This window comes from Anser brachyrhynchus, assembly GCF_964034855.1.
Source record: "Anser brachyrhynchus genome assembly, chromosome: 1".
Lineage (NCBI taxonomy): Eukaryota > Metazoa > Chordata > Aves > Anseriformes > Anatidae > Anser > Anser brachyrhynchus.
Genome location: NC_137694.1, coordinates 69,307,362 through 69,333,746, shown reverse-complemented (window position 1 = coordinate 69,333,746; position 26,385 = coordinate 69,307,362). Strand labels below are relative to the sequence as shown.

Genomic DNA, 26,385 nt, shown 5'->3' with positions numbered 1-26,385 from the left:
AACATATGAACTGTTTGCTAACATGATCTAAACATAGCTGATGCCTGCCATGTCTGCTTGAGAATGTAGGCTGGAAGAGAAAGCTTATTTCTGCATCAAAGCACAGAATTATTCATGTTGAGAGGTACCTTTGGAAATCTTCTAATCTAATCTCCTACTCTGCACAACACTAACAACACTGAATCCTGACCAAGTTGCTCAAGGTTTTGCTTGGAACTTGAAAACCTCCAAGAACAGAGACTTCATGATCTTTGGAAGCAACGTGTTCTAATGCTTAACCTTCCTCGTACTGAAAAAAGATCTTCTATTTCAAATTGTGACCATTGACTCATCCTCCTGCTGTGTAGTTCTAGCACCACCTTCTTGGTTACTCCTTAGCTACTGGAACACCACTGTTAGGTTCCCCCAAAGCCTTCTCTTTTCCAGTCTGAACTTGTCCGGTTCCCTTAAGCATCATGGTACACACTCCGGCATAGTTTGCCATGACTTAACTTCAACTGTAAAATTAGTAATTTTCCTTAACTCACCTTCTGTAATATGTTAAAGAATACAGAACCTCTGACCAAAACTATATAAATGGGAATATTTATACACTTATTGTATCAGGCTGGAAACAGACTGCAATGAAGGGTAAAATAACTATAGGTTTGTCTGGATGGCATTTCTCTACAAAGAAAATAAATAATCCAACTGGGAGAAAATGCATTCTCTAGGTAATTGGAAAATGTATTCCCAAAGGAAAGTTTCTGAGAAAGACAGAAGGAAGCCTCTAGATGTTATATCCAGAGATAAAGTATCTAGAACTACTCAAAAGGTGGAGGGAAAAAAAGCAAGTTCATTAACGCTTTTCAAGAAAAGAAGTTAGGAAAAGAGATTTTTTTTTTTCAGAACTAATAAATCTCTACTGGCATACTGTGACAGTTCTATCTGTCTGGTACTCTATCAAAGCTGGAATTCAGAGGCAAAGCAAAAAAGCAGAAAGGTCTGTAGCAAAAGGTCTGAAAGCAGACCTTTAGAGAGAAGTAACTGTCAGTTGAAACAAAACACCATCACCTACATACATAATTTGTAGAATATAAATAATTTTTAAACATGGTTAAAATGGTTTTATTAATTCACTTGGATGACTTCAAGTTAAAATTGCCAGAAATCCACTTTCCTTTTGATACTATGACAAGGTTAATTAATCCCAGCGTATCTATTTGTTCCTAGGTGTTTTGATTTTAAACCTTTAATTTTTTTCCCCTCCAAGAGAGAAGTTGTATTATGAAAACATCAGATATTTAAATATTTAAGTGTGTTTCACCACTTAGGGGCAAAATAAAAGAGACAGTGACATGGTTACATTTACCTTTGAAAACTTCATTGAAATCTTACAATTTTGAAGCTAATGAGGTTTGTTTGCTTTGTTTTATTAGAAAAAATACTCAGGCAAAGTCTACAATCATCTGTCAATTATAAATGACTTACAAGAAACTCATGAAGCAATAAAATTAAAAAAATACAAATACAAACTATATCTGAAACACTTCTATTTGGCAATTTTATAACAAATTCATAAAAGAAACAAAGATTGCGGATTACTTTATAGGTACAGAAAAAGCAGTAGGTGAAGTGCTCAAGCAAAAAAAAAAAAAACACTGCATTTTTTTTCCAAAAATAAAGTCACATCACTACAGATTTTATGAGTAATACCCTTATTAAACAACCATTCCAGAACATCTTATATTAGTGGTGCTTTTAATCTGCACTTTATTTTGCTTGATAAGACTTTTTTTTCATGTATATAAGTAACATTTTTAACCCATTGGTGCTAAGCAAGACTCTCGTGTCAGTACCAATGCGGAACGCATTTGTATTACATTAGGATATGCTCACTTTTGCAACCAAAGGGTTACTTCTAACATTTATTCTATTTAATAAAAATTTAGTGTAAAAACTGCTGGTTATTAGTTTCACTGTAGTAAATTCCTCCCCAATAAGGAGGACTAACTCTGCAGTTTGACTGCATATATCCATACAAATTTTACATATTAGTTCCTTCCAATAGCAAGGAAAAAACTAACTTATTGTTCACTATTAGAAAGGAGCGCCATGAATTAATTATGGGTACTATTCATCCCTCTAAGATTTCTGGGAAGGATGTTCAATGTATTTTTGTTCTTACAACAGATATTAACAGTAGTATATAGTCCCTTAGGTATGTAAAAGAAGTTTTTTTTTATTGTTAAGGAAGGTGCTTTTTTAAACAATTCTTCTGGCAGCACTAGTGAATTACAATATCCTTCAATATTATTTCTACCATAATATATACATTTTAACTTTCATGCCTCTAGAAAAACATCTACAGTACATTTCATAATATAAAAATATATTACAAATCTGCTGAAATATTTACAAGCAATGTCCTATCATCTATATGCAACATTTTTGTCTCCATACAAAGACTAACAGGTTAGACACATCTCTATTTGTCAGTTAAAAAAATCCATGGCTTCTTGCTTATTAAGCAAGAAAACAATTTTATTTTCCTTTTCAAAGCCAACTTTGGTGCATAAAGGATTGATTTTCTAGATTTTTTTTTTTAAAAATACCATTTTCTTTACATCTAGAAAACATTAGGCCAAATAAAAAAAGTATACTTTACAAGTGAATGGGGGTTCTACAGGGACAAAAAAGTAAAATAAAACACCAGTAACACTAACTGCTAAGTAGAGGTTTTTCAAAAACCGTCCATTGATACAGATCACATAAGAGAAGATCTCATTAACATACTATACTACTCCTGAAAAGGGGATCAGACATACTGCAACACTCTTAACATCTTTAAACCGTACTATGTGTATTTGTAGTTGAGTGGAAAAGACAAGCATTCCATCAACATTTTTTTTAAACATTATAATTCAACATATCTTATGGATCTGAGAAAGGACACGAGGTTACAAATGACAAATGATTACTATCCACCATACTGAAAGGGTAACAGGATAATCCCTTGCTAGCTGTTTTATTGTCTGGCATATTATATTTTGTTAATATTGACAAAAAGCCTAATAGCTTGTTAACAGTTCTCCTGGGAATTGTGAGTAAATGGTGATGGTTACTTTTTCTTTTCATCAAATATAAACTACTGTATTCACTAAAGAAAAAAGCAGCTTAAGGAAGCAAGCATGCAAAGCCTTTTAGTTGTTCCACTAAGTTGCCAGAAGAGTGTTTGCTCAGTCTCCCACTGTACCATTCCATGAAAATGTGGATATACAGTAATATATTAATATATTCCACGGAAGCATCAACTTCATTCACAGAATGTTTACACTAAGCATAAATATTTATCTAAAAAAAAGAAAAAAAGGATGGGATTTGACTAATGTGCAACTTTATTTCTAAATCCATTGTCAGTGACTAAGACTGCAGGTGTCCCCACTTGCTTGGTTTTTACCTCTTCAACCTCTTCTGGGGCATTGTTCTGCAAAAGAAGATAAGATAGTTTTTACAAAAAGACCCTGAGCTGTAAATCCAAGTCTGCTAGAGTATATTACGAAATCATGACTATATACAATCTATTTTCATTTATTTTGATTACAACTAAAAGCCATTCTATATGATCCCTAATTAGCATATATTTCAGGTGATGATTTCAAACTTTCTATTAGTGTCAACATTTTATCATGTCATTAATAACTGTGACTGAATTCTCCTAGCCACTTTTTCCTCTATGAAAAATTTTGGTCTTCAGTTTTATTTCTTTGATCTCCCCCAGTCGGTCCCAAAGCTCTTTTTAATCACATACTGATCTATACTGATAAAAAAATCTAGTAAAAGATTATGTGTAGGGACGTTAATTTTACTCAGAAGAGGGAGAAAGGGTTGTTCATTTTTCCCAATGGACTTCATCCCAAAGATCATTTTTATTTTTAAAGGTTATTTTTTTCTTTTCAAATCAAACCAATATATCAAGTTCTACAAAGGTAATCAATATAAAGGCAATTAACACCTAGATTAGATTATAAAACAGTCACTGTGTTAAGTGGTTTTATAATACATAATCCAATTTCCTCGTATCATTTGTATGGTTTACGATTAACAATAATAATTCATACACTAAAGTAAGTATTTTAAATACTTACATTTTAAAAGATAGCACACATAGTATGATGATTTATTTTCATATTGTAAACCAAGCTTTCATTAATTTGATTAGTGAAATACACTGAATATTAAAGGTGAACTGAAAGGCTTATTGCATATCAAAACCTCAGATTAGCATTCTAGGTACTCCTTTAGACACTCGTTCATTGGATGTTAACAAACATAGAAACGATGAACTTTGGTTGAGGCTTTTTTCTCCCTCCCCAGCCATTTTCATGCATTTTTAAATAAGCCTATAAACACATATCTTTGCATCTTCAAAAACTTGAGAGTGAATTAAGCATTTCAGATTACCTTTAAAAACTGTACACACATACAACTGTGGGTACTGACAATTATGTGAGCACATTAATACAGAGGGGGGAAAATCAGGAAATTATTAGAAACGATGGATTAGAAGCCAATCAAGTCCTAAAAACACAAATGTGAATGTAGCTTAAAGACAAGTGATATGTACTGTTCCCCTCCAAAGAATTTTGTATTAAAAAAATAACAGTACTTGTACACAAGTACAGATTTCAAGGTAATACTGCATGTATTACAGCTGAGTATAAATTATGTAAAGATAAATTTGGACTTTAAAAAAATTGGTATACAAACCAGTATGTGATCTTAACAGAAGTGATCTTTCAGGATTCCACTGTATGTACCTCCTTTACTAGAATTTCTGTACACCAAGCACAAAAAAGTAAAATACACTTGGTAAATACACACATTCCCCGTTTCTCAGTAACTAGAGTTCAGTTCAAGAAGTTAATTCTGAAACAACTTAAGACCTCAGAACTTAACTACTGGACGCTGACAGGATTAAGGCTCCCTGTTCTGGTGTATAATACATTAACAATCCTGATTTCCCAACGTCAAAAAGTTAAGTGAGGCTTAAGACTATACTTAAGTAAAGAAAATTTCAAAATTAGGACATTACCTGTATATGTTAGGGTCCAGAAGCAAGGCAGTATCTTTTGGTAGTTTTGATAAATGAACTACTTTAGTTTTTAACTGATGTCGCTCACTTTCATTTACCCACACATCAGGCAGACTATGAATAAATAAATAAAATAAAAATATTCAAAAAAGATCAACTGTTTTTCTTACCATAAAATTATGCGGTAAACTAGTACATATGAAGTTTCTAAATGTAATCGCCACATTTCACTGGATAAAAAACACCTTCACTGGAGCGAGGAAGAGACAGCCAATCTTTACACATTATACCTCAAAGTCTTTCAAATTCTCAGCATGAAAAAGATGCTAAACAGAATTTAGGTTAATCCAGAAGAATATTAAAACAAACATACAATGATAACAGTATTGCAGTAAAACTACAACCTCCAGTTTAATGGTTTAATTTGAAAATGGTAGCAGGAACTAAACAGATCTTTCATACCTAGTAAAATAAAGTGTTTTCAAATGATCTGATGCTGTCAAAGAAAATAAAAGGAAAGTAAAGGCCAGAACTTCAGCCACTGAATTTCAAGTCACACTATTTTGCTTCCTCCAAGGCCAAAGCTTTCAGTGTCAAAATGCTCCTACTTAGCTGATGTTAATTTTTCAATTCTCTTCTAAGGAAATTCAGGCAATCACCATAAAGTATTCTGGCTATGTAACAGTTTTTATTGTGAGACAGAATAAAACTTGGTCTTTACACGTTGCCTCAGTGCCACTTGCAATGAAACCACTGGAAGAGGGCTGGAGGTTAACTCACACATTGATCTATATTTTGTTCTTTAAATCTTTGAAACCAAACCTGTCTGCTTCTGATCTGTTTATTGCATTATTGCTTTTCTTATGGAAAGCAAATTAAGTTTTTAAGGCCCTGCTGGGATTGTCAGGTTGTTAAGAGAGACACTGGGCTTACAGAGGTCATGAGTGCCTTATAAAAAAACAATTCCCATCTGTAAAATAAAAATAAAAACAAATGAGTATTTTTTTTTTTATTTTTATTACCCATGGGCAAAAAAATCATTTCAGGCTGGGGAAAAAGTTTGTAATTAAGAACCCTAATATTCTGAAACAAGTTTCAATTTGAGAAGAACAACATCTAAAACTATCTAAACTTTTTTTTTTTTTTTTTTTTTTTGTCCAACCAAAGCTATATGCAGTTTTACAGACTTCTGGAAATTATTTTTTTTAGCATTGAAAGTTAAAATTCAAATTCAATTTTTTGGTTAAAAGAACTTCTATCACAGAAGGAAAAAGAGTTTCTCCAGTGATACTATTTCCCCCTTTCAAATGAAGGTGAAAAAAAAAACAGGATGCAATGTATCTATCTATTCAGATTTAATATGGCTCATGAAAGATGAAAAACTTTTTATAAAAAGCGGATATCAACTTTTTAAAAAAGAAACATTACAAAAACAATTTAATTAGAAACTGTATGCTGAAGATACAAAATGATTTTAAAAAAAAGTAAATCTTTTCACATAGAATCATAGAATCATTCAGACTGAAAAAGACCTCTAAGATCCAACCTTTAACCTAGTACTGAAGTCCACCACTAAACCATGCTACTAAGTTCTACATCTACACATTTCTGGAAGACCTCCAGGTATGGTGACTCAACCACTTCCCCAGGCAGCCTATTCCAATGCTGCAAAACCGTTTCAGAAAAGAAATTTCTCCTAATATCTGACCTGAACAACTGGTGCAACTTGAGGCCATTTCACCTCGTCTTATCTGTTGGTGCTTGGAAGAAAAGCCCAATCCTTGCTAAAGACCATTGGAAATATAAAGACAGAAACTTAGTAAAATAAGTAGTGCCCCCCCCCCCCCCCAAAAAAAATGAAAAAGGAAAAAAAAATCAGGATAAATCCCTGATCCGAAAAAAATCCAAGTGATAAAGGAGTGAGATAGGAAACTGGTTAAAGACTATCTACTTTTCCTGAAAAAATACTTAATGTACAGAAAACCTTGAGCAATTTAACAGTTTCAAAATGACTCACATATGAAAAGGTGAAATCATTATTGCTGGCTCCATCTGAAAGGCTGATGAACAGCTCAACATGATGGAAAATAACGATCATGAACGTATTCAACTTTTCTAAAGTGTGAGTACGTTCCTTTTGTAAGACAAATGGATGACATAAGCCATGATATCTTGCTTTTGCTGTTTCTAACGGTAATAAACGAGATGAAATGGAATCTAATGAATAATTCAATACCGCATCATTCCATGCAGGAAGTGCCTCTACCTAACCCAACCAAGATGTAAGAAATATCAATACAAAGGCCATTATCCCTTTGAACTGACCAACCAGCTCTACATCTATCAGGGATGTCTTAACATTACAGTCTTCTCCAATGTAGAGATTCTAACATTGTGTTTATTCGCATGAGCAAAAAAATCATTTAACCCTGTATTAAAAAACAAGTCCTTAATTACTTACTTTTCATGCTCTCGGTGTTTTATAATGCTTTTTCTTTTATCTTAAAATAAATCTTTATCTGTAATATTTTAGCAAGAATAATCTCAAAATACTGTTACATACAGTATTATCAAACTGACCTAAAAGGCAGCAAAGAATGACACTTTTTACTACAGTATTTTAGTTATTCTTTCAGACGTTTAACTGAAACTTGTAGTCTACAAGTGCTGCAGAGAGCTGAAAAAGCTACAGACAGTTTAAAATTGCACCAAAATGCCAAACACTGCTGCAGGTAACTTACCAGCAACCCTAATTGCTCTACAGATTAAAGTTATAATTGATTCGCATTGCTGAGTTCATACTACTGCACATGACTAATCTGGGACACTAGAAAACCGAGTAATTTAAACCACTTCATCAAAGCAAAAGTTAGAGTTTATTACACTAAGGCTCTGCATCACCTTCCCACTCAATCACTTAAAAGGCAGCACTGAATCTAAAAAGATTCTTTTGTTCTAAGTTCTAATTGCAAAAACTATGACTATTTCATCTGAAACTTAGAAATCCTTATCTAATGAGTTCTGCCAAATTAAGAGATATTTTCCTGGTACGAACAACATTACTTTTAAGAATGAACCTCTAAACCTGCGCATCCTACCTAATAATGCAGCTATTATCTTAATGCAATCTTAGTATCTCAGTAACTTTACCTGTGTGCAGATGTATGGACCCAATAATAAACTATTATAATTATACTTATCTTTAAAAGAAAAAGTAAGTAATTATCTTTAAAATTGTGGAAAACATGGGTCATGCAACACTTGCTAGAACTACTTCTCATACTGCCTGTCCTAAAACTACTCTGCCTACTGCTCTCCTAGAGCATAGTGGAAAGCAAGTATTTGTTCTACTGTTCCATATAGTAAAGATCATAATATTTACATACAAATTCTTTCCTCTGTCAGGAGGAGGAAAGTAGATCTCAGCTATTTCAATGAAGCAGATAAATTATTTTAAAGTATTTCAGTTACTACTCCATATATCCCAAGACTATCTGAGGGCAATACTCGTGTTCTGCATTAAGTAAGTGGCAACTTACTTGGAAAAGGGCAGAACGTGGAAAAAACAAGAGAAAAAGCAAACAAACATGATGGAAAGGAAACTCCAAACTTCAGTGGGAAAACCCAAAGAAGCAGTAATATGAGATGGACACTCTGAATGACCAACTGTGGTTATTTCACTGTTAAATTGTAGCACCTATGCAAAGATTCTTGTAGTTCTACCATTAGACCGATGATTAGAAATTTTTCAGTGCCTAAAAATATTTGAGGATCATGACAAATCAATGGGCAAAAGAGCTGTCTCAGTGATAAATTTTCCCATGTATGTGGCTGGCAAAACCAATCTGAATTCCCCCATTCAATAATTAGAAGACTTTGTTATTTATACCCATAGTGGCAAAATGCATTAAAAAAATACAGCTTAAAGTTTACGTCAACTGGTATCAGAATCTAAAGACTCAGTAGCTAAACTAAAGTTAATTAAAAGTACAACACGGTTGCTTATTTTTTAAACTTCCAAATTACTTAAAACAAACAAACAACAAAAAAAAAATGAAGTACATAAAAAAGGCATAACAATTAAGTGACAGTTCATTTACCCCACCGTAAATCTTTCCCCGTTTAAATCCTATCATATCACTAGTAATATACTTACATGTCCTCTGGTGTCCAATGAAGCAAGAGTTTTATTTTTCCAGAATCTTCTTTTCTTTTAGCTATTACCTGATAATAGTTACATAAATCATAATTAAAATCAAATCCACTCTTTTTCTTCCTCAAATTAAGTATTCATGTTCAACTGGACATTCAGAAAATGCAAACTGTTTTACTTCTTAACAGCTGTATTAATTCTACACATAGGTAGAATGTACATGTCACTATTAAAACAGTTCTTAGCAAGGTTTGGTGTTTTCATTAAAATTTTGTTTTAGTATTTGCTTACTAAGTGGTCCCTTAAAAAAAACAAAAACAAAAAAACACGCATACACAGTCATCTTTAAAAGGGTTCAAAGCTTCTGGAGTAGCAGCTTAAAAAAAAAGGTGCATACATTCTTAGATGAGGTTCACAAATGCCCTTTATGAATACATTCATGTTGTTTCACAAAATGTCTATAGAAAATCAGAAATTAATGCAGCTTATATTTTAATTCTAGTATGACATAAGGAAATATTCTCTCATAAATGCTTTGACATCTGGAAACCATCATATGTATAACTTCCTAGGTAACCTTTATTCATTCCCTTTCAACATCTAAGCCAAGCACTGAATGAAGCAAAGGCTCCTTGGAAGAATTCACAGGCTCACAGAAATTGTTTAATGCATACATAACAGGGACCTTAATACTGTATTTAACGCATACATAACAGGGACCTTAATACTGTAGAGTGTATGTTACTACTACTGTTATATGAATGACAAGTACAAATGACATGTCAAAGACCTGTTGACAATCCATAATATTTAAGCAGAACATACACATTCCCCTGGTAAAAGTTCCAGTTAAGAAATGACAACTCCTTTCTTACAGTTTCTCATACTAGCTCACAGTAGAGAAGCACGTAAAATGCTCTCACAAAGAACAATGTTTTCAGGGGTATAACCCTGAAGCTTAACACCAATCTTTAGTCAAAAGTTAAAGTTAGAAATATACAAAGTATAAAAAAATTAATCTGTTCACTCAGGTGTAAATATATTTATCAAAAAACAGCATTCGAAAGATAAACCCAAAATATTCTGGTATTCAGGAAAACAAGGAAAAGCCACTTTTCTTTCACAAAAAGCTTCCACTTCTACTAATCTGCCCCTAGCTTCTCCCTTCCTACATGTTACTATACTCCATACAGTTTAGGCACACAGATTTTCTGATTTGCTTCTAACATCAGTCCTACTTTTTGCTCTGCTAGGCACATTTATTAGATCTTTCAAAGTTTCTACACACAGCCACTGTAGATAAAAAAAAAAAGTCATTAGAGAACTTTTAAAGCATAGAAATGCGGCAGGATGGCAAATATTCTTCATGAAAAAGTCTAAACAAAAATGTAGTATATGGAACATAAAGTACTGAAGTCCATAAACTGCATCAACCAAAGTAATTCTCCACAACTGAGTATCATGTTAAATTAAACTTAGTCTCTTCTGGTAAGTTAAATGTAGTCATGACATTTTAAGGAATTCACAAATTTGTTTCCAGCTGTATTGTTACAACTATGCAGCAATCTTCTCAACAAAAATAAAGCCCAGAGAGAAGTACCCATGGATTTTACAGCCAGATTATTAATACAGATACATTTGAGGTATCTGAAGGTATAAATATACTAGCAGATATGAACTGAGAGAAGTGTTGAGGCACTGAGTTTCTTGAATTCAGAAGAGTCCCTGACGAGGGACTCTTTATTAGGGAGTACAGTAATAGGGCATGGAGTAATGGCTTTAAACTAGAAGAGGGTAGGTTTAGATTAGATATAAGGAAGAAATTCTTCACTCAGAGCGTGGTGAGGCACTGGAACAAGTTGCCCAGAGAAGTTGTGGATGCCCCATCCTTGGAAGTGTTCAAGGCCAGGCTGGATGGGGCTTTGAGCAAGCTGGTCTAGCGGGAGGTGTCCCTGCCCATGGCAGGGGGGTTGGAATTAGATGATCTTTCAATTCCCAACTCAAACCATGCTACGAGCCTGTAATAATAGGATATGGTAGATAAATGTCAGTAAAAATCATTTTTCCAGTAATCTTTGCCAATTAGACAAAATTTAATCAACTTTTCCATTAAAAATATTATCAGGTTCTTAAATTTAGCTATTTGGACTATTGCAACCATTTTTCCTCACAAGTCTCAAGCCATATCCATAACTCGATACATCGTTTTGCTAAGTTTGGAACAGGGATGAAAACCCTGACCTTTTTTTTTTAAAATAAAGATTTAGAGAGCAGTTCTCCAGTCCTTTCCAACTTTAAGTTTTAGCCTTTGCCCAGAACTTAGATTCTTATTCTGCAAACTCAGTTTCTTTGCTGTAGATTGGAGCACCTGAGCCAAACAATGTTATAGCTCACTTTACAGGGCAAACAAAGCTCACCAGCTTTTCCATTGAAAACCATACATTTTTCTGTACTGTCATGTTCATTTTCAAATTAACCTTCAGGTTTTAAGGAGAGGCAGATGTTCTCTCATGTAATACAAGCATCATGGATATCATATTAAAAAGTTTACAGGTGACTTTGTGAAATATTATTTGGACATAGTAAACTAGCTATATCCCAGTCAGAGAGAAGAAATATTCTCCAAAAACCGCTCTTCATCCTATTTAAAATTTTAAGAATATGAGCCAGGAAACCAACCAGAATAAACAAGCCCCACATATATATTACACCTAATTACTAGTTAAAGCTGGGACTGCTGCATCTACTGGGATTTACAGGGTAACACAAGGTGATTCCAGAACCTCACAGAGAACCTGTGCAAACTACCCAGGATCTGCACTCATCTACATGCACATTCTCCAACACCAAGAACAACAAGTAGTATGGATAAACTAACAGCTCTGACATTAACAATTTCTCATTTTCAGAAAAAAACTCAGGACTCTTCAGTACTGCCATCACCAGACTGAAAAAAAGAGATGTTTGTAAAAACTTACACTCTGCATTCCTCCTCGCCCCCAACCCCCCCAAAAATAGGCCTAAAAGGGACTAAAGTAACAACATTATACACACAAAGAAGCTTAACGAGAGGAAAAAGTAACTTTTAACTGTAGGAAATAAAAAAATGCTGTTTTTCAGAAAAAAAGAGCTAATCATATACAACACAAACTATGACAAATAGAGTTAGGGATGCTTTCACAGACTCACTTGCATCCAATGTGAATTTTGCAGATTGTTTCTCCCTATTATCGGCTTATCTTATCCTTGCTAAATACTCTGGTGTTGTTTAATATTAAAGTAGCATGTTTGCTGTTAGGAGACAACAGAAATATTTATATAGAGCTGTCATTGCTTCTTCCAACATGTATTTTGAAATCATCAAGTTTAAAGTCGTGTTTGTTTATTTTTTAAGATATAAAATGTACTACTTTAACTATAATTAGCGTAATGAGAATTTTACCATTTCCTAGGCAGGCTAGAGTCAGAAATACAGCTATGATGTAGACAAAAATGGCCAACTGAAGAAAAGAATCACTATTTTGACAAAAATAATCACTGCTGCAATCAGCTCTGTGAAAGTTACAACTGAAATGGAAGATATCTAGATTGTCTGCAGTAACTGTTTTTCTTGCTCTGAAGTTTTTTACGAAGTTCTCTACAAAGTAATAATTTTAAGTCCACTTAAGTTTTACATTAAAAAACATCCTGTAGATGCACAATACAGTTTTATTTGATATATTACTATGTTATCTAAATTTCATGCACTGTCCCTGGAAGGAAAAGAAACTTCATTTTGAATTCATCTCCGTAGAGGAAACCTGCAAAGTTGTCTCAAATGAGAAGTGGAGTTCTGCTGACCTCTTCTGGAAAAAGAAACAAATTTCACCCTCTTGCATCTTCATTCTCTGTGTTTCGAAGTTTTAAGATGTCAGAACGTATGTAAATAATATCAATGCATGTGATCACTGAACTAAAATCTCTAAAAAATATTTTAGAGAATTAAGCCTATCCATAAAAAAGAAAAAAGAAGATGGGGTAACCTATAAGGTACATTCTTTAACAGCTTTATACCTGCTCTTTAGGTTAAATAGAAATGGCTTGACATTTTCCACATGACAGTGCAGAGAATCAATATAGCAAGAATTTGATACCAATAAAAAAGCTCATCATAAAAATAAAATCATAATGAAGTCATAGGTAGATAGCAAAAACATTTCTGCAAAACACTTTTATGACTGTTTTACAATTCTCCATGTCTATAAAGAATGGGTTCAAGAAAAGGTTGATTTATCTACAGTGACTGCATAGAAATTCTTTACATTAGAAAATTTTCAGTATATCTATCTTGTAAAATACTGCATTATGCTGACATACTTATGCTGCATTAAAAAAATAAACTTACACCAATTACCTCAGTTTTCAGTGATCTTCACATTTTTCACCTTTCAAATTAATGCCCCTGATAACTATACATTTTTTCTTCATCTAAAGGTAGACCACACAAACCATACCACATTATTTAACCAGTGAGCATTCAAATTTAATCTCCTAATGCTTATAAATTATGCAAAATCTGTTTGCATCTGAGGTGACCTTTAGCTCAGTACAATAATGTACATCCATAAGACTGCTTCTATTCTTTTTCTTTTCTTTTTTTTTTTTTTTTAATTTTAAAGCAAATTTTAGGCAGTTTCATCGGCAAAGCTGATGTCAGCACAGCTCCACACAACTGTAGCGGCACCTTAATAGGGTAGCAAAGTGCACTGTATGGCCAGAATCTTAAAGCAGCTCTGCCACTGAAACAACTTCCCCCACAGCTGAGGTGTAAGTAATTTCTAGTCTTCAGATCTAATCAACCCCCTACCATCCTAAGTGGCACAAGCATGGATGAACTAAAAGGGTCTGCACTGCTTCCTCCAAATTAATTCGAAACACTTCTAGAGCACATTCTTCCCTCTAATTCCATCTCCTTATGAATTATTACAACAGACAGAGGTGAGCTTCCACAACTGAACAGTCTCTCCGTATAACCTTTCAGATTAAAGCAAGCTTTGAATTGAAAGACAATCTGCTTTTCTCAAAGAATTTTAAATTCTGCATTTGCCAGGAAAACTAAAATAAGACCTAAATTCAGTAACAACAAAATAAGGCACTTTTAAATCTCCATTTGCAGCTGGTGCTCAATGCACAGGAGTTCAGCAGTAATGTTTTCGGAAAAATGTCCAACACAGGCTACAGAGATTTCTAACTATCATCAGAATGGGAGGAAACTAAGTTTCATGCACATAAAATCATACTTTGTTTATAGAAAGAGAGTGACAGTTCAATAGTTTGAATCACTGGTTAAGATTAAGCCATAGCTGAGAAGAGAGCAGTCACAGCATTCCTTCCTTGGACTGCAGTTAATCGTACACTGGTCTGGCAATTTATAAAGACCCTTGTTTTGTCCCATCCTTTGATTGTTTTCTTCTTAAAGAAGAGTCTCTACCTCTTATATGCAATATCTCTCAATTTAGTAAGAAAACATGAAGTATTAAGGTTTCTGAAATTCTGATACCTCTATGCCAATTCAGAACTTCTTTCCCTATTTTTGAACTTTTCTAAATGAACACTGATGTCAATCCTATCCACAGGTAGGTGAAATTAACAAAAAAGGTTATGGAAACAGGACTGAAGAACATTTCCCCACCTGGTACTTGCCTCCCTGCACTTCACTGACATTTGGGTGTAAGTTTAGTAAATAAAAAAAATGAAAGGAACAACAATATATTTATATAGTATGACATCTTTTAAACTGAAAAAGGAGTAAACATAAATTTAACATCAACATCTTAAAATATTCAATTATACAATTACTTTTAGAGAACTCCTTGTGATAAATAAGCACTGTGACTCATGACCATGAAAATGCCATCTGAATTGCATTCTTATTTAGAAGATTTAACTGTATTTTTTTCTGTCAAACATACTTGCTGTCAGGTATTTCCTGAAGTGTATCAGACAGGAAACGTTGCAAGCTATTCAATTTGTGATGTAGAACTACTACTAACACCACTTTTAAAAACTTAATTTACTAATAGAAATGGGAAAATCAATAATGTAAAATACACACTATTACTTACTTCTGATTAAAAGTCTGCATTACTAAGAGGAACACAGCATTAGATTTTTCAGAGACACAGGTAACAAACAATGCATAATTTAATACTTACAGTACTATGAAATACAACACTGTGGCCTTTTCCTAAACTTTCTATATGTGCTGAGAGGTTAAAGCAGATGGCTCGATGTCTTATAGCATCCAGTGTTTGTGCATCAAAGAAGTCATGAGGTCTTGCTAGAAATAAAAGAGAGATCCTTAGTGATGAACACATTGAAAGCATTCTAGCACATTCAGGCATGTAAGTAAATCTGAATTGTCATTAGTAAACCATTTATCATTATAAAAATAGGACTATCTTGTCAAAGAGCTGTAAACATTAATTTAACCAGGAGTATGTACTGACCCCAAACGTGGAGTGGTGATCCATTCAAGTCTGGTCAAACTGTATTCCCTTTAGATGAAATAGCTGTTTTGACAAACTGAATTATGCTTGTTCAGTTTTTAAACTTCAAGTGAATTTTATTCATTTTTACCTTTCAGAATTACGAATTCATTTTTTTTTTGTTAAGTACTTCTGGGATCATCCATTGCTACCATCTGTTAAAAGAAGAAGGCCCCATACAAAGAAACTAAAGCCAGAACTTGTATTTTAATGCAAGAACAGCCCAGTAAGTTTCCAATACGCATCACAACCTAACTGGCCATATCACCCTTAGAGCATCATCAATAGTTTCAGTATTACTGCTGTAATTTCTTATAAATAGTATTAAAATACTTCAAAATATGATAGCGCAGTCTACATGTTAAAATCTATACCTTATTTTTGAACCTTGTTAAAAACAATCTACCCTGATGTAATTTATAATTACATTAAAAAAAAAAAAGTTATTTCCAGTGAAAACTGGGATGCTGCAAAGAGATCTATCTACGCTGACAGTGAAATAAGACTGCTCAGTACTGCAGTGGAACACATAGCAGAGGATTAAATAAGAATTATTGTTAACATACAGAAAATACAAGCTCATCAAAAAACACTTTATCTCTGAAGAGTAGTAATAAATAGTCATGTAAAAAAAACACTGCTAGACATTTCTGTGTAGAAGTTTTAATTTCACACTTTGATTATTAGTAAACATTTCTTAGCCAAGAAGCACCTTCTACATCTGAAACTACACTTCAATCTATAAAGAGTAGACTGCAATCAACATCCATCTGATATTTTATGAATAGTACATAAACAGCATGCACTAGTAAATAATTTCATAGATAAGTGTTTCTTGAACAGTAAAAAAATTACTGAGCTCCAATTTGGAGTGTAAAGGTCTATTAATTCTACACTAACAATAATCTAACTGAAAAATAACTGCTACTAAGCACGTATTTGCACATGCTTAGAAATATCTCATTCTAAGATTTTTTAAAAATATATTACAGTAGCAGAACTATATGAGTAAAAGTATTAATGAAAGCATTAAAATTTTTAAGCCTTACGTGAGAGCAATGATTCAGTATACAACATTGAAATTAAAACTAAGAACAGTAGTTAAATTACGTTATCAACTGTATCATCCTATAATCTGCAAAAACAGTGATTTGCCATTCTCTTGTCCTTAATTAAAACAACTCTTTTTCATCAAGATTATCTATCCTTTATTTATTTTTTTAAAATTACAAATTCCACTTTCAACTAGTATTTTCTACTCTCCAGAGACTAATTGTTGTTAAGCATTCATTTGTATATTACGTTCTGTCCTTACCGTATCTCAGTTGGATACTGCCATTTATGCAATCATCTCTCTGAAATGTTTTCTCGCTGTAAGTGGTCACTTCTCATGCTACAGAAGGTCACTGATGCAACCATTTCTTACATTGAAACTATTAGTCTGTCATGTAAAAAGGAGTATGGGTTGCATTTTTGGGCATGGACTAAAAGTTTTCTTTCTTCATGCAAAGTTAAAGACGAGTTCAGGGGAAAAACACAAGCTTGTATATACAAACAGACCAAGGAAAATGGGTTCACATTCTATTATTACTATAAAGTACTGAGTAGTAACAGATATGATACATGAAATTTCCAGAGTTCAGCATCTTCCAAGAGATATCCCTTCTACTCTTTTCTTCTTCCAAAAAAAAAAAAAAAATAGCCTTATCTCCCTTTGATGTGAAGTTCTCTACTACAGTAATCCAAATGCTGATTTAGGCAGTTTGTTGTATCAGATGCAAGGAACTGTAATATAGTAAATTATATGATGTAATATATTTTGTACAATATAGAGATTCATAGAATCATCTAGATTGGAAAAAACCCTTGAGATAATCAAGTCCAACTATCAACCTGATCTACTGAGTCCCATCACTAAACCTAGTGCCACGTCCACACGTCTCAAATACCTCCAGGGATGGTGACCCCACCACTTCCCTGGGCAGCTTGTTCCAATGACTGACTGCCCTCTCTGTGAAGAAATTCTACCTAATGTCCAATCTAAACCTCCAATGGCACAACCTAAGACCGTCTCCTCGCATCCTATCATTTCTCAACTGAGAAAAGACACCAACACCATTCTCACTGCAACCTCCTTTCAGGTAGTTGTAGAGAGCCTCCTCCAGTCTGAATAACCCCAGTACCCTCAGCTGCTCCTCATAAGCCTTATTTTCTAGTCCTTTTAACAGCTTTGTTGCTCCTCTCCACACACCCTTGAGCAACTCAACATCGTTCTTGTAGTGAGCGGCCCAAAACTGAACACAGTACTCGAGGTGTAGTCTCACCACTATAATGGGACAATCACTTCTGTAGTTCTGCTGGCCACACTATTTCTAACGCAGGCCAGGATCCCATTGGCCTTCTTGGTCACCTGGGCATGCTACTGGCTCATGTTCAGCTGGCTATCAACCACCACCCCCAGGTCCTTCTCTGCCAAGCAACTTTCCAGTCACTCTTCTCCAAGCTTGTACCACTGCATTGGGTTGTTATGACCCAAGTTCAGGACAGGGCAGTTTCTCTTGCTAAATGTCTTGTGACTGAACTCAGCCCCCATAGATATAATCTATCCAGACCTCTCTGCAAAGCCGTCCTACCCTCAAGCAGATCATCACTCCCACCTAACATGGTACTGTCTGAGAACTTACTGAGGGTGTACAAACCCCTCATGCTGATCATTGGTAAAAACATTAGAACAAAACTGTCGCCAAGAACTGAGCCCTAGGGACTGAGCCACTGGTGGATGGCCACCAACTGGTTTAACATGATGCACTAGGACTCTCTGAGCCCCGCCATCCAGCCAGTTCTTCACGCAGCAAACTGCACACCTGTCCAAGCCATGAGCAGCCAGTTTCTCCAGGAGAATACTGTGGGATGGTGTCAAGCAGTTTACTGAAATCCAGGTAAATGACATCCACATTTCCCTCATCTCCTAAGCAGATCATCTTGTCATAGAATGAAATCAGGTCAGTACGGCAGGACCTACCCTTCAAAAACACATGCTGACTGCTTCTGATCACTCCAATCGTCACATATTTGACAATTTGCATAGGATGGTACTCAAGATGATCTGCTCCATAACCAAGGTCACACTGACAGGTCTGTAATTCCCTGGATCTTCTTTCCCACACTTCTTGCACATTGGAGTTACATTTGCTAACCTCCAGTTAACAGGGATCTCACTGGTTAGTCAGGACTGTTGACAAATTATTTAAAGTGGCTTGGCGATCACTCCTGTCAGCTCCTTCAGTATCTTTGGATGAATCCTGCTATGAATCCTGCTCAGCCCCATGGACTTATGAACATTCAAAACATGTTAGAAGGGCACTTAGAGCTTCCCATTGGATTATAAGGGCTTCATCTTGCTCCCTGTCAGTCCTCCAGCTCAGAGAGCTGTGTACGCTGAGAACAACTGGCCTTACTAATGAAGACCAAAGCAAAACAAGGCATTAAGTATCTCAGCATTATCCTAATCTTTCATTACTACATTTCCGGTCACATCCAATAAAGGATGGAGATTCTCCTTAATCCTCCTTTTGCTGTTGATGTATTCATAAAAGCATTTTTATTGCCTTTTACTATGCTAACCAAACTGAGTTCCAGTTAGGCTTTAGCCCTTTTAATTTACTCCCTGCAAAGCCTGACAATGGCTCTATAGTTCTCCTGAGTTGCCTGCCCCTTCCTCCAAAGCTCCTGAACTCTTTTTCTTCACAAACTGCAGAAAAAGCTCTTTGTTCAGCCATGCTATTCCTCTCCCCCACTGGCTCAACATTCAGCACATTGGGATGGTCTGCTCCTGTGCTTTTGACTGTCCTCTGGAAACCAAAAGTAACAGTTCTGCTAATCACCTTCCTTACCTCAACAAGGAACAAAAACTATCATTCTGATGATCACTGTGCCCAGGGCAGCCTCTAACCATCACACCACCCATGACTCCTTCCCTGTTCGCAAACAACAAGTTAAGTGGGGCACCTTCCCTCGTCAGCTCACTCGCCACCTGTGAGGACGTTATCCACACACTCCAGCTATCCCCTAGACTGTTTATTCTCTGCTGTACTCTATTTTCATCTAACATCTGGGAAGCCAAAGTTCCCCATGAGAACTAGGGTTAGCAATCAGGAGACTTCTAGTTGCTTGTATAATTTTTCATCTACCTCTTCATGCTGGTTGGATGGTGTATTATAGATTCTTACTATAACACCAGCCTTGCCACCTTTCCCCTGACTCACCAAGAGACATTCAACCCTTTCATCACCACCGCTCAGCTCCCTGCAGTCAAGGCATTCCCTAACATACAGGGATACCCCACGTCTTCTTCCCCATCTCTCCTGAAGAGCCCCAAACCACCTATCCCAACACTCCAAGGAGGTGAGTCATCCCACCACGTCTTACAGAAGCCAATGATAACATAGCCGTAAGACTTAACTAAAACTTCCAGTTCCCCTTATTTATTTTTTCATGCTGTGTGTTTGTGTATAGGCACTTAAGCTTGGCCCCTAATGAGACTGTTTCATTTGGTGAAGTGGCTGGAATTTCTCTGTGCTGCTCTTCAGGTGCTCTCCCTGCTGACCTCTAACCCCTCAAAGCAGTAAGTTGGGTCAATTGAGGTTCACCTTAGTTTAAAGCTCTCTTTACCAGTTTGGCAAGCCTGACAGGACATTTTTCCTCTGCAGTCCCCAGAGCAACGGAACAGTTCTGCAAGGGCACCTCAGGCAATGGGGGAAGTCTCTTCCTCCTGCTGGTCCTTGCTATAACAAACTTGCACTTCTCTGTGGTTTTGCTATCACTTCCTTCTGTGATGTTTCAAGAGGGAGTTTTTGACTGTGAGCTCACTGCAGACTATGTATGGAACCACCTACCTCCTCCTCAGCTTTCCTGATTTTGTATAGCCTTCTCACCACCTCAGGTGGCCAAGCTGCAGGAGGTCCTCCACCTGGAGGCATCTTTTGCAAGTGTACTGGGTCTGGCTGGCATGGAGTCAACTTTCGCCGCAGCAGCCCATATTGTGCTGTGCTCTGCACCTGTAGCTAGAACAGTATTGGTATCACACCAGTGTTTTGTCTATCACTGAGCAGTGCTGGCACAGCACCAAGACCCTCTCTAACCCCCCCCCCCAAAGCCAGTAGGCCAGGGGTGGGGAAGGGATATCACCACAACAGCTGACCTAAACCGACCAGAGGGATATGCCGTGCCATATGGTGTCACACTCAGCAATCAAAGGCCAGAAAGGGGAAGGAGGGTGGGCAGGCTCTCCTTATGAAGACATCTGTCCTCCCAGACAACTGCTGTGCCTATTGAAGGCCTAATTGCCAGGACATGGCCAAACATCACTTATTTATGAGAAGCAGAGAATGATTGATCCCTTCCCAGTTCCCTCTTTGCTTCCACTTGGCCCTTGCTTGCTCTTCCCCACCTTTTCATTTTCCCTTTATATTATTACAGAATCATAGAATGACTCGGGTTGGAAGGGTCCTTAAAGACCATCTGGTTCCAACCCCCCTGCCATAGGCAGGAATGCCGCCCACTAGATCAGGTTGCTCAGGGCCTCATCCAGCCTAGTCTTGAACACCTCCAGGGATGGGGCATCCACAACTTCTCTGGGCAACCCGTTCCAGTGCCTCACCACCCTCTGAGTGAAGAACTTCTTCCTAACGTCCAATCTAAATCTCCTCTCTTTCAGTTTAAAACCATTCCCCCTTTTCCTATCATTATCTACACGAGTAAAGAGTCCATCTCCATCCTTTTTATAAGACCCCTTTAAGTATTCACCAGAGTACAAAAAGGACATTAAACTGTTGGAGAGTGTCCATAGAAGGGCAGCAAAGATGGTGAAGGGCCTAGAGTGGAAGAGGAACAGCTGAGGTCACTTGGCCTGTTCAGCCTGGAAAAGAGGAGGCTGAGGGGAGACCTCATCGCGATCTACAGCTTCCTCACGAGAGGGAGTGGAGGGGCAGGCACCAATCTATTCTCTTTAGTTACCAGTGATAGGACCCACAGGACTGGTGTCAAGCTGAGGCAGGGGAGGTTTACGCTAGACATCAGGAAGAGGTTCTTCACTGAGAGGGTTGTCACAAACTGGAACAGGCTCCCCAGGGAAGCAGTCACTGCACCAACCCTGTTGGAGTTTAAGAAGTGTTTGGACTGTGCACTTAGTCACACGGTCTAAAATTTTGGGTAGACCTGTGTGGTGCCAGGAGTTGGACTTGATGATCCTTACGGGTCCCTTCCAACTCGGGCTATTCTGTAATTCTATTGAAAGGCTGTGATGAGGTCTCCCTGGAGCCTTCTATTCTCCAGGCTAAACATCCCTAGCTCTTTCAGCCTTTCCTCGTAGGAGAGGTGCTCCAGCCCTCTGCGCATAGTTGTGGCCCTCCTCTGGACAAGTTCTAACAGGTCCATATCTTTCTTGTACTAGGGGCCCTTATCCTTATTGTTCTTATCTCAACCCATGAGCTCTTTTCTTTCCATCATACTTTCTTCTTCCACTCTTCTTTTGAGGAGCGGGGAGTGAGACAGTGGTTGTTGTGCAGTTTAGCTGCCCAGCAGGGTAAAACCACGGAAGGAGGCAGGTTTGACACTCATCCCTGCCACAAGAGAAAGGTCTAGGTGCTTCCTGCAGTCAGAGCTGCGCACTGCATGCAGCCTTCGCTTTCAGCAGCTCTGTCTGGGTGGAAGTGTCAGACTGTGGTAGGTGGATGAGATGCTCCACCTCAAAATTCAACCTTTATCCTAAGACCAGTGCCCACCGTCCCCTCTAGGCAACTGTTACTGGAGCTTGCATGGTCAACAAGCAAGGTGCACAGCTCTTCCCCCACATCCTTCCACACAAAATACTGCACAAACTGCCGTACCCTCCACATCCCTGTCTGCGTGCCCTGGTCACAGTGCTCCTGCTCACAAGCCCTTCCTAAGGCTGCCTTTTCCATGACTGGGGCTGGCGACCCAAGCCTCATCAGACTCTCCCCCAGGAGCTGCTGGCTCATGGCAGGTCTCTGTTACCCTGGGGTTTCCCTGGCTCTGAAACATCTGCACCCCTACACCCAGCTGCCAAACTAACCAGCTCCAGAGCAGTGTGCCTCACCATGTGACATAAATATATGACAACTATTTTTATGTGAAATACTTATAAATACGGATGTGGAGGGAGAAGAGAGGACAATTCCAAAATTTTGCTTTAAGTTTCACACAGCATTTTTTTCCAGGATTTACCATCAGATAACATTCAACAGACGCAGAAGAAAGGGCACAATTTGTAAAATGCACATGAACAGCTTTATTAATTCTTTATTGAGTGTTCAGCCCGTATCTTCTGCTCCTCTTAAATCTATTCCCTCAAAATTATTTTTGGAGTAAGGCATCTCCCTTCTTACTTTATACAAATTCTACATACACAGATTATTTATGTAAATGAAAAGCTTCTGATAAGTAGCCCATTAAACAAAATGCCAAGTCCTGCGTAACTAATATATTCCCACTGTAAATTCTACAAACAGGAGATTTTCTCATCCTACATATCTTTCTAGTAAACTCAATTGGTACAGGTGTTAGCAACTAAAATGCCTTTTTTTCTACTGGAGAAGCAAGGTAGTATTGTAAATAAAATCTCAGGTTCTACAAAATACTTTGAGGTAGCTTAAAAATAGCAATGCTAGGACCTCTAGGACCTGTTTTAGTGAGACACTTTCAATATATTTGGCTCTCTACCTATAAATGAGGGACTACGTGCGGCAATGAGGATGTTTAAAGGTATACAGAAGAGAAAGAAAGCTACTGTGATCCTGAATTATTCTGCAACATCAAAATTTATACGACAAATCAGCTAGTCTTTATATCACTACTAATGTAGAAAGCTATAAATGCGTGTATGGTAAAATATATTTTTATCATAGAGGCACTCACTTCCAAGCTTAAAAACACACATTGTTCACAGAGAGGAAGAAAGAAATGCAAAACAGGTTAAGAAGAGCAAGATGTTAAGAAAGAAAAAGTAGCTGCCTGAATTGTCTTTACACTTTAAGTTAGAACACGTTCTTGTCATATATAAAGCCACAGTAAAGTATTTAATTTTTTTAAAATTATTATTTATGCATTAATGTCTTCCAGAGGGGTTCAAACCTTCAGATATAAAACACAGGTCTATCAACTTTATTTTTTTGCTGTGTTTAAACCTTTAATTTATACATGAGTGTGCTTCAATTGCAGCATGTATTAGCAATTAATTGTCAATCTATGTTCATAAATATCATTAAATATTAATAAATATTTAATAATAATAATAAATATTAATAAGTAATAAAACATTTAATATTAATAAACATTATTTATTCATAAATATTTAAGCAATTTGCTTGTTGGAAAAAAAAGTGTGTAATCAGACCATGAGGAGGTAAAAAGAATATGCTAGCAATGTTTTTTTCAGTAGAAAGTTTGTCTCCTGACATAAACACTCTTCATCAAATGATTATTTGTGAATTATTTAAACATTGTACGCTACTGAATAGCATCTTGCATTATGGGAAGGGAGGGGATGCTGCCCTCTACTTTAGGGAAGGGTTGATTGAAAGGAGGGGAATGGTTTTAAACTAGAAGAGGGGAGATTCAGATTAGGGGTTAGTGGGAAATTCTTCACTCGGTGGTGAGGCACTGGAACAGGTTGCCCAGAGAGGTTGTGGATGCCCCATCCCTGGAGGTGCTCAAGGCCAGACTGGACAAGGCCCTGGGCAACCCAACCCAGTGGCATCCCTGTCCATGGCAGGGAAGGGGTTGGAACTAGATGATCTTCAACATCCCTTCCAACCCAAGCCATTCAATGATTATACCTATTTGTCATAACTTGTAACCCTACTTGCAAAGAAAATGGTACAGAAGTGTAATACCTCTCCTTCTGGAAACTTTGTAAATATCTAAATATAAAATCTACATTCCTGGCTTTATGTACTCTAGACTGAAAATACTTCATACTCTTGTTCTGTTGCTTTGGCCTCTTGCACTCCCCACTTCTTATAAACACAAAATCTACACACTTGCACACCTCATTCTTTAACTAAAAGTAAAGCTAAGAAACAGTAAGATGACCAAAATTATATCAGCCCTTTGTCAAGTTCAGCAAATCAACAATAAATCACAAAAAGTTTTAAAGAAAAACTGCCAATACTTAGCATTTTCAGAAAATGTCATCAACTTTGGATACATTTCTGGGTCACATACCCTCTGGAGAAACACATTACTGTTCCCAACTCGGTTAGAGATGAGTTTTTGCCTGAAGGCAAAACTATACAGCCAGCATCACATTTGTCTCAAGAAACAACAAGATAAGAAATTGCTTGAGCAGCTGTCATTTTTCTTCCTGTGTAACACCTGATCAAGACAGCAAACCATTCAAGTTCTACCGCTGAGTAAGTATTATCGGAATGCTGAAGACCAATTATATTTCTTTTTGCCATTGATTTCAAGAACTTTCTATTTACTTCCCCCACCATTCTATGGAGATGACTCCGTGCACATCTGCAGAACAAACTCTGCAGTATATTCCCATTATGATTGAGACATCTTAGCACATAATTCAAAGTTTTAACTACGAAGCCCTGATTTGAAACTGCTAAGTCAATAACGTTTATCATTTACAAATAAAATGTGAATGTATAATAATACTTCTACATATATTGGGTAAGAAATTGAATTAGGATGCATTAAATCAGTCACCTAAAAAGATCAATATCATTATACAAGCTAAGATGCAACTTGGGAATCTCTGAAAGTGAAGTAATTTGAAATGGCCAGCCTTAGACATCTGTATTCTGTTTGAATAACAGAGTCAACGAATTAAGATAGCCTTCTAGGAACCTATATTACTTTAAATAAGTCTCTTCCTTTACACCTAAGATGAACTAATAGATGCAAAGTGACCGGTTAACTCTATTGATCAGCCTTCCCTTCTTGAACCTTCTCATTTACATAGATTGCTAAAGGGAAATGTCTTTGCAAAACAAAATCTGAGAAGAACAGATATAGCTAACTTCTTTAAACAGTGAATCAGTGTCAAAACTAGAGGAAATCTTGAGATTTACATATGTGAACAAATATAATTTACTCATGTATACTTTAAAGATACTCAGGTGTCCCCTCCCATCTCACCTCCCCTCTTCCCCTCAAAAAATGAATACAGACCACCATCATAACTAAAGTTAACAACGGCTCTTCCAGCACTGAACTGCATTTTTGCCACACAGTACAGAAGGAAAAGACACAGGAATAAACTATGGTGAATTCTAGGAGATACTGTAACTTTCCAGGACAGATTTCTTTTAGTTCAAGGCAGAAGAATGACCACTGTTTCATTAGTTTCCAGTTACTTGTAACACAGGTAAGGTTTAAAAATAAGAGAAATCACAACCAATTTATAGTAATCACTTAAGACCACTAGTATACGCATCCATCGCTGCAGTATCATTTGAATAGTTGGTAACTGTGTTTCTTCACAGAAACAGAAAGATCAATACAGTTTAGTGTTCTACCACAGAAAAGTTCTGGCAAAGTAAGACCGCAATTGCTGACCCAGTGAAGTAACATGAGTCCTCCAACGCACCATCACTAAA

The 26,385-nt window shown here is 36.6% G+C and overlaps 1 protein-coding gene across 3 annotated transcripts in view; it reads right to left on the bottom strand.

Annotated features, from left to right (window-relative positions):
* Window positions 1-1,083: 1,083 nt before the first annotated feature.
* The window catches only part of AEBP2 (AE binding protein 2), a 55,781-nt gene continuing 30,479 nt past the window's right edge, over window positions 1,084-26,385 (bottom strand). Inside the window, exons 5-9 of one of the 3 annotated variants that reach the window (XM_080575782.1) lie at window positions 15,422-15,546; window positions 9,231-9,298; window positions 5,075-5,188; window positions 4,750-4,816; window positions 1,084-3,466 (exon numbers count right to left, since the gene is read on the bottom strand). In XM_080575782.1, coding sequence (XP_080431908.1) covers window positions 4,762-4,816; window positions 5,075-5,188; window positions 9,231-9,298; window positions 15,422-15,546 — 362 coding nt within the window. In that variant the 3' untranslated portion in view covers window positions 1,084-3,466; window positions 4,750-4,761. The other 2 variants (XM_080575783.1, XM_080575784.1) reach the window with 2 other exon arrangements.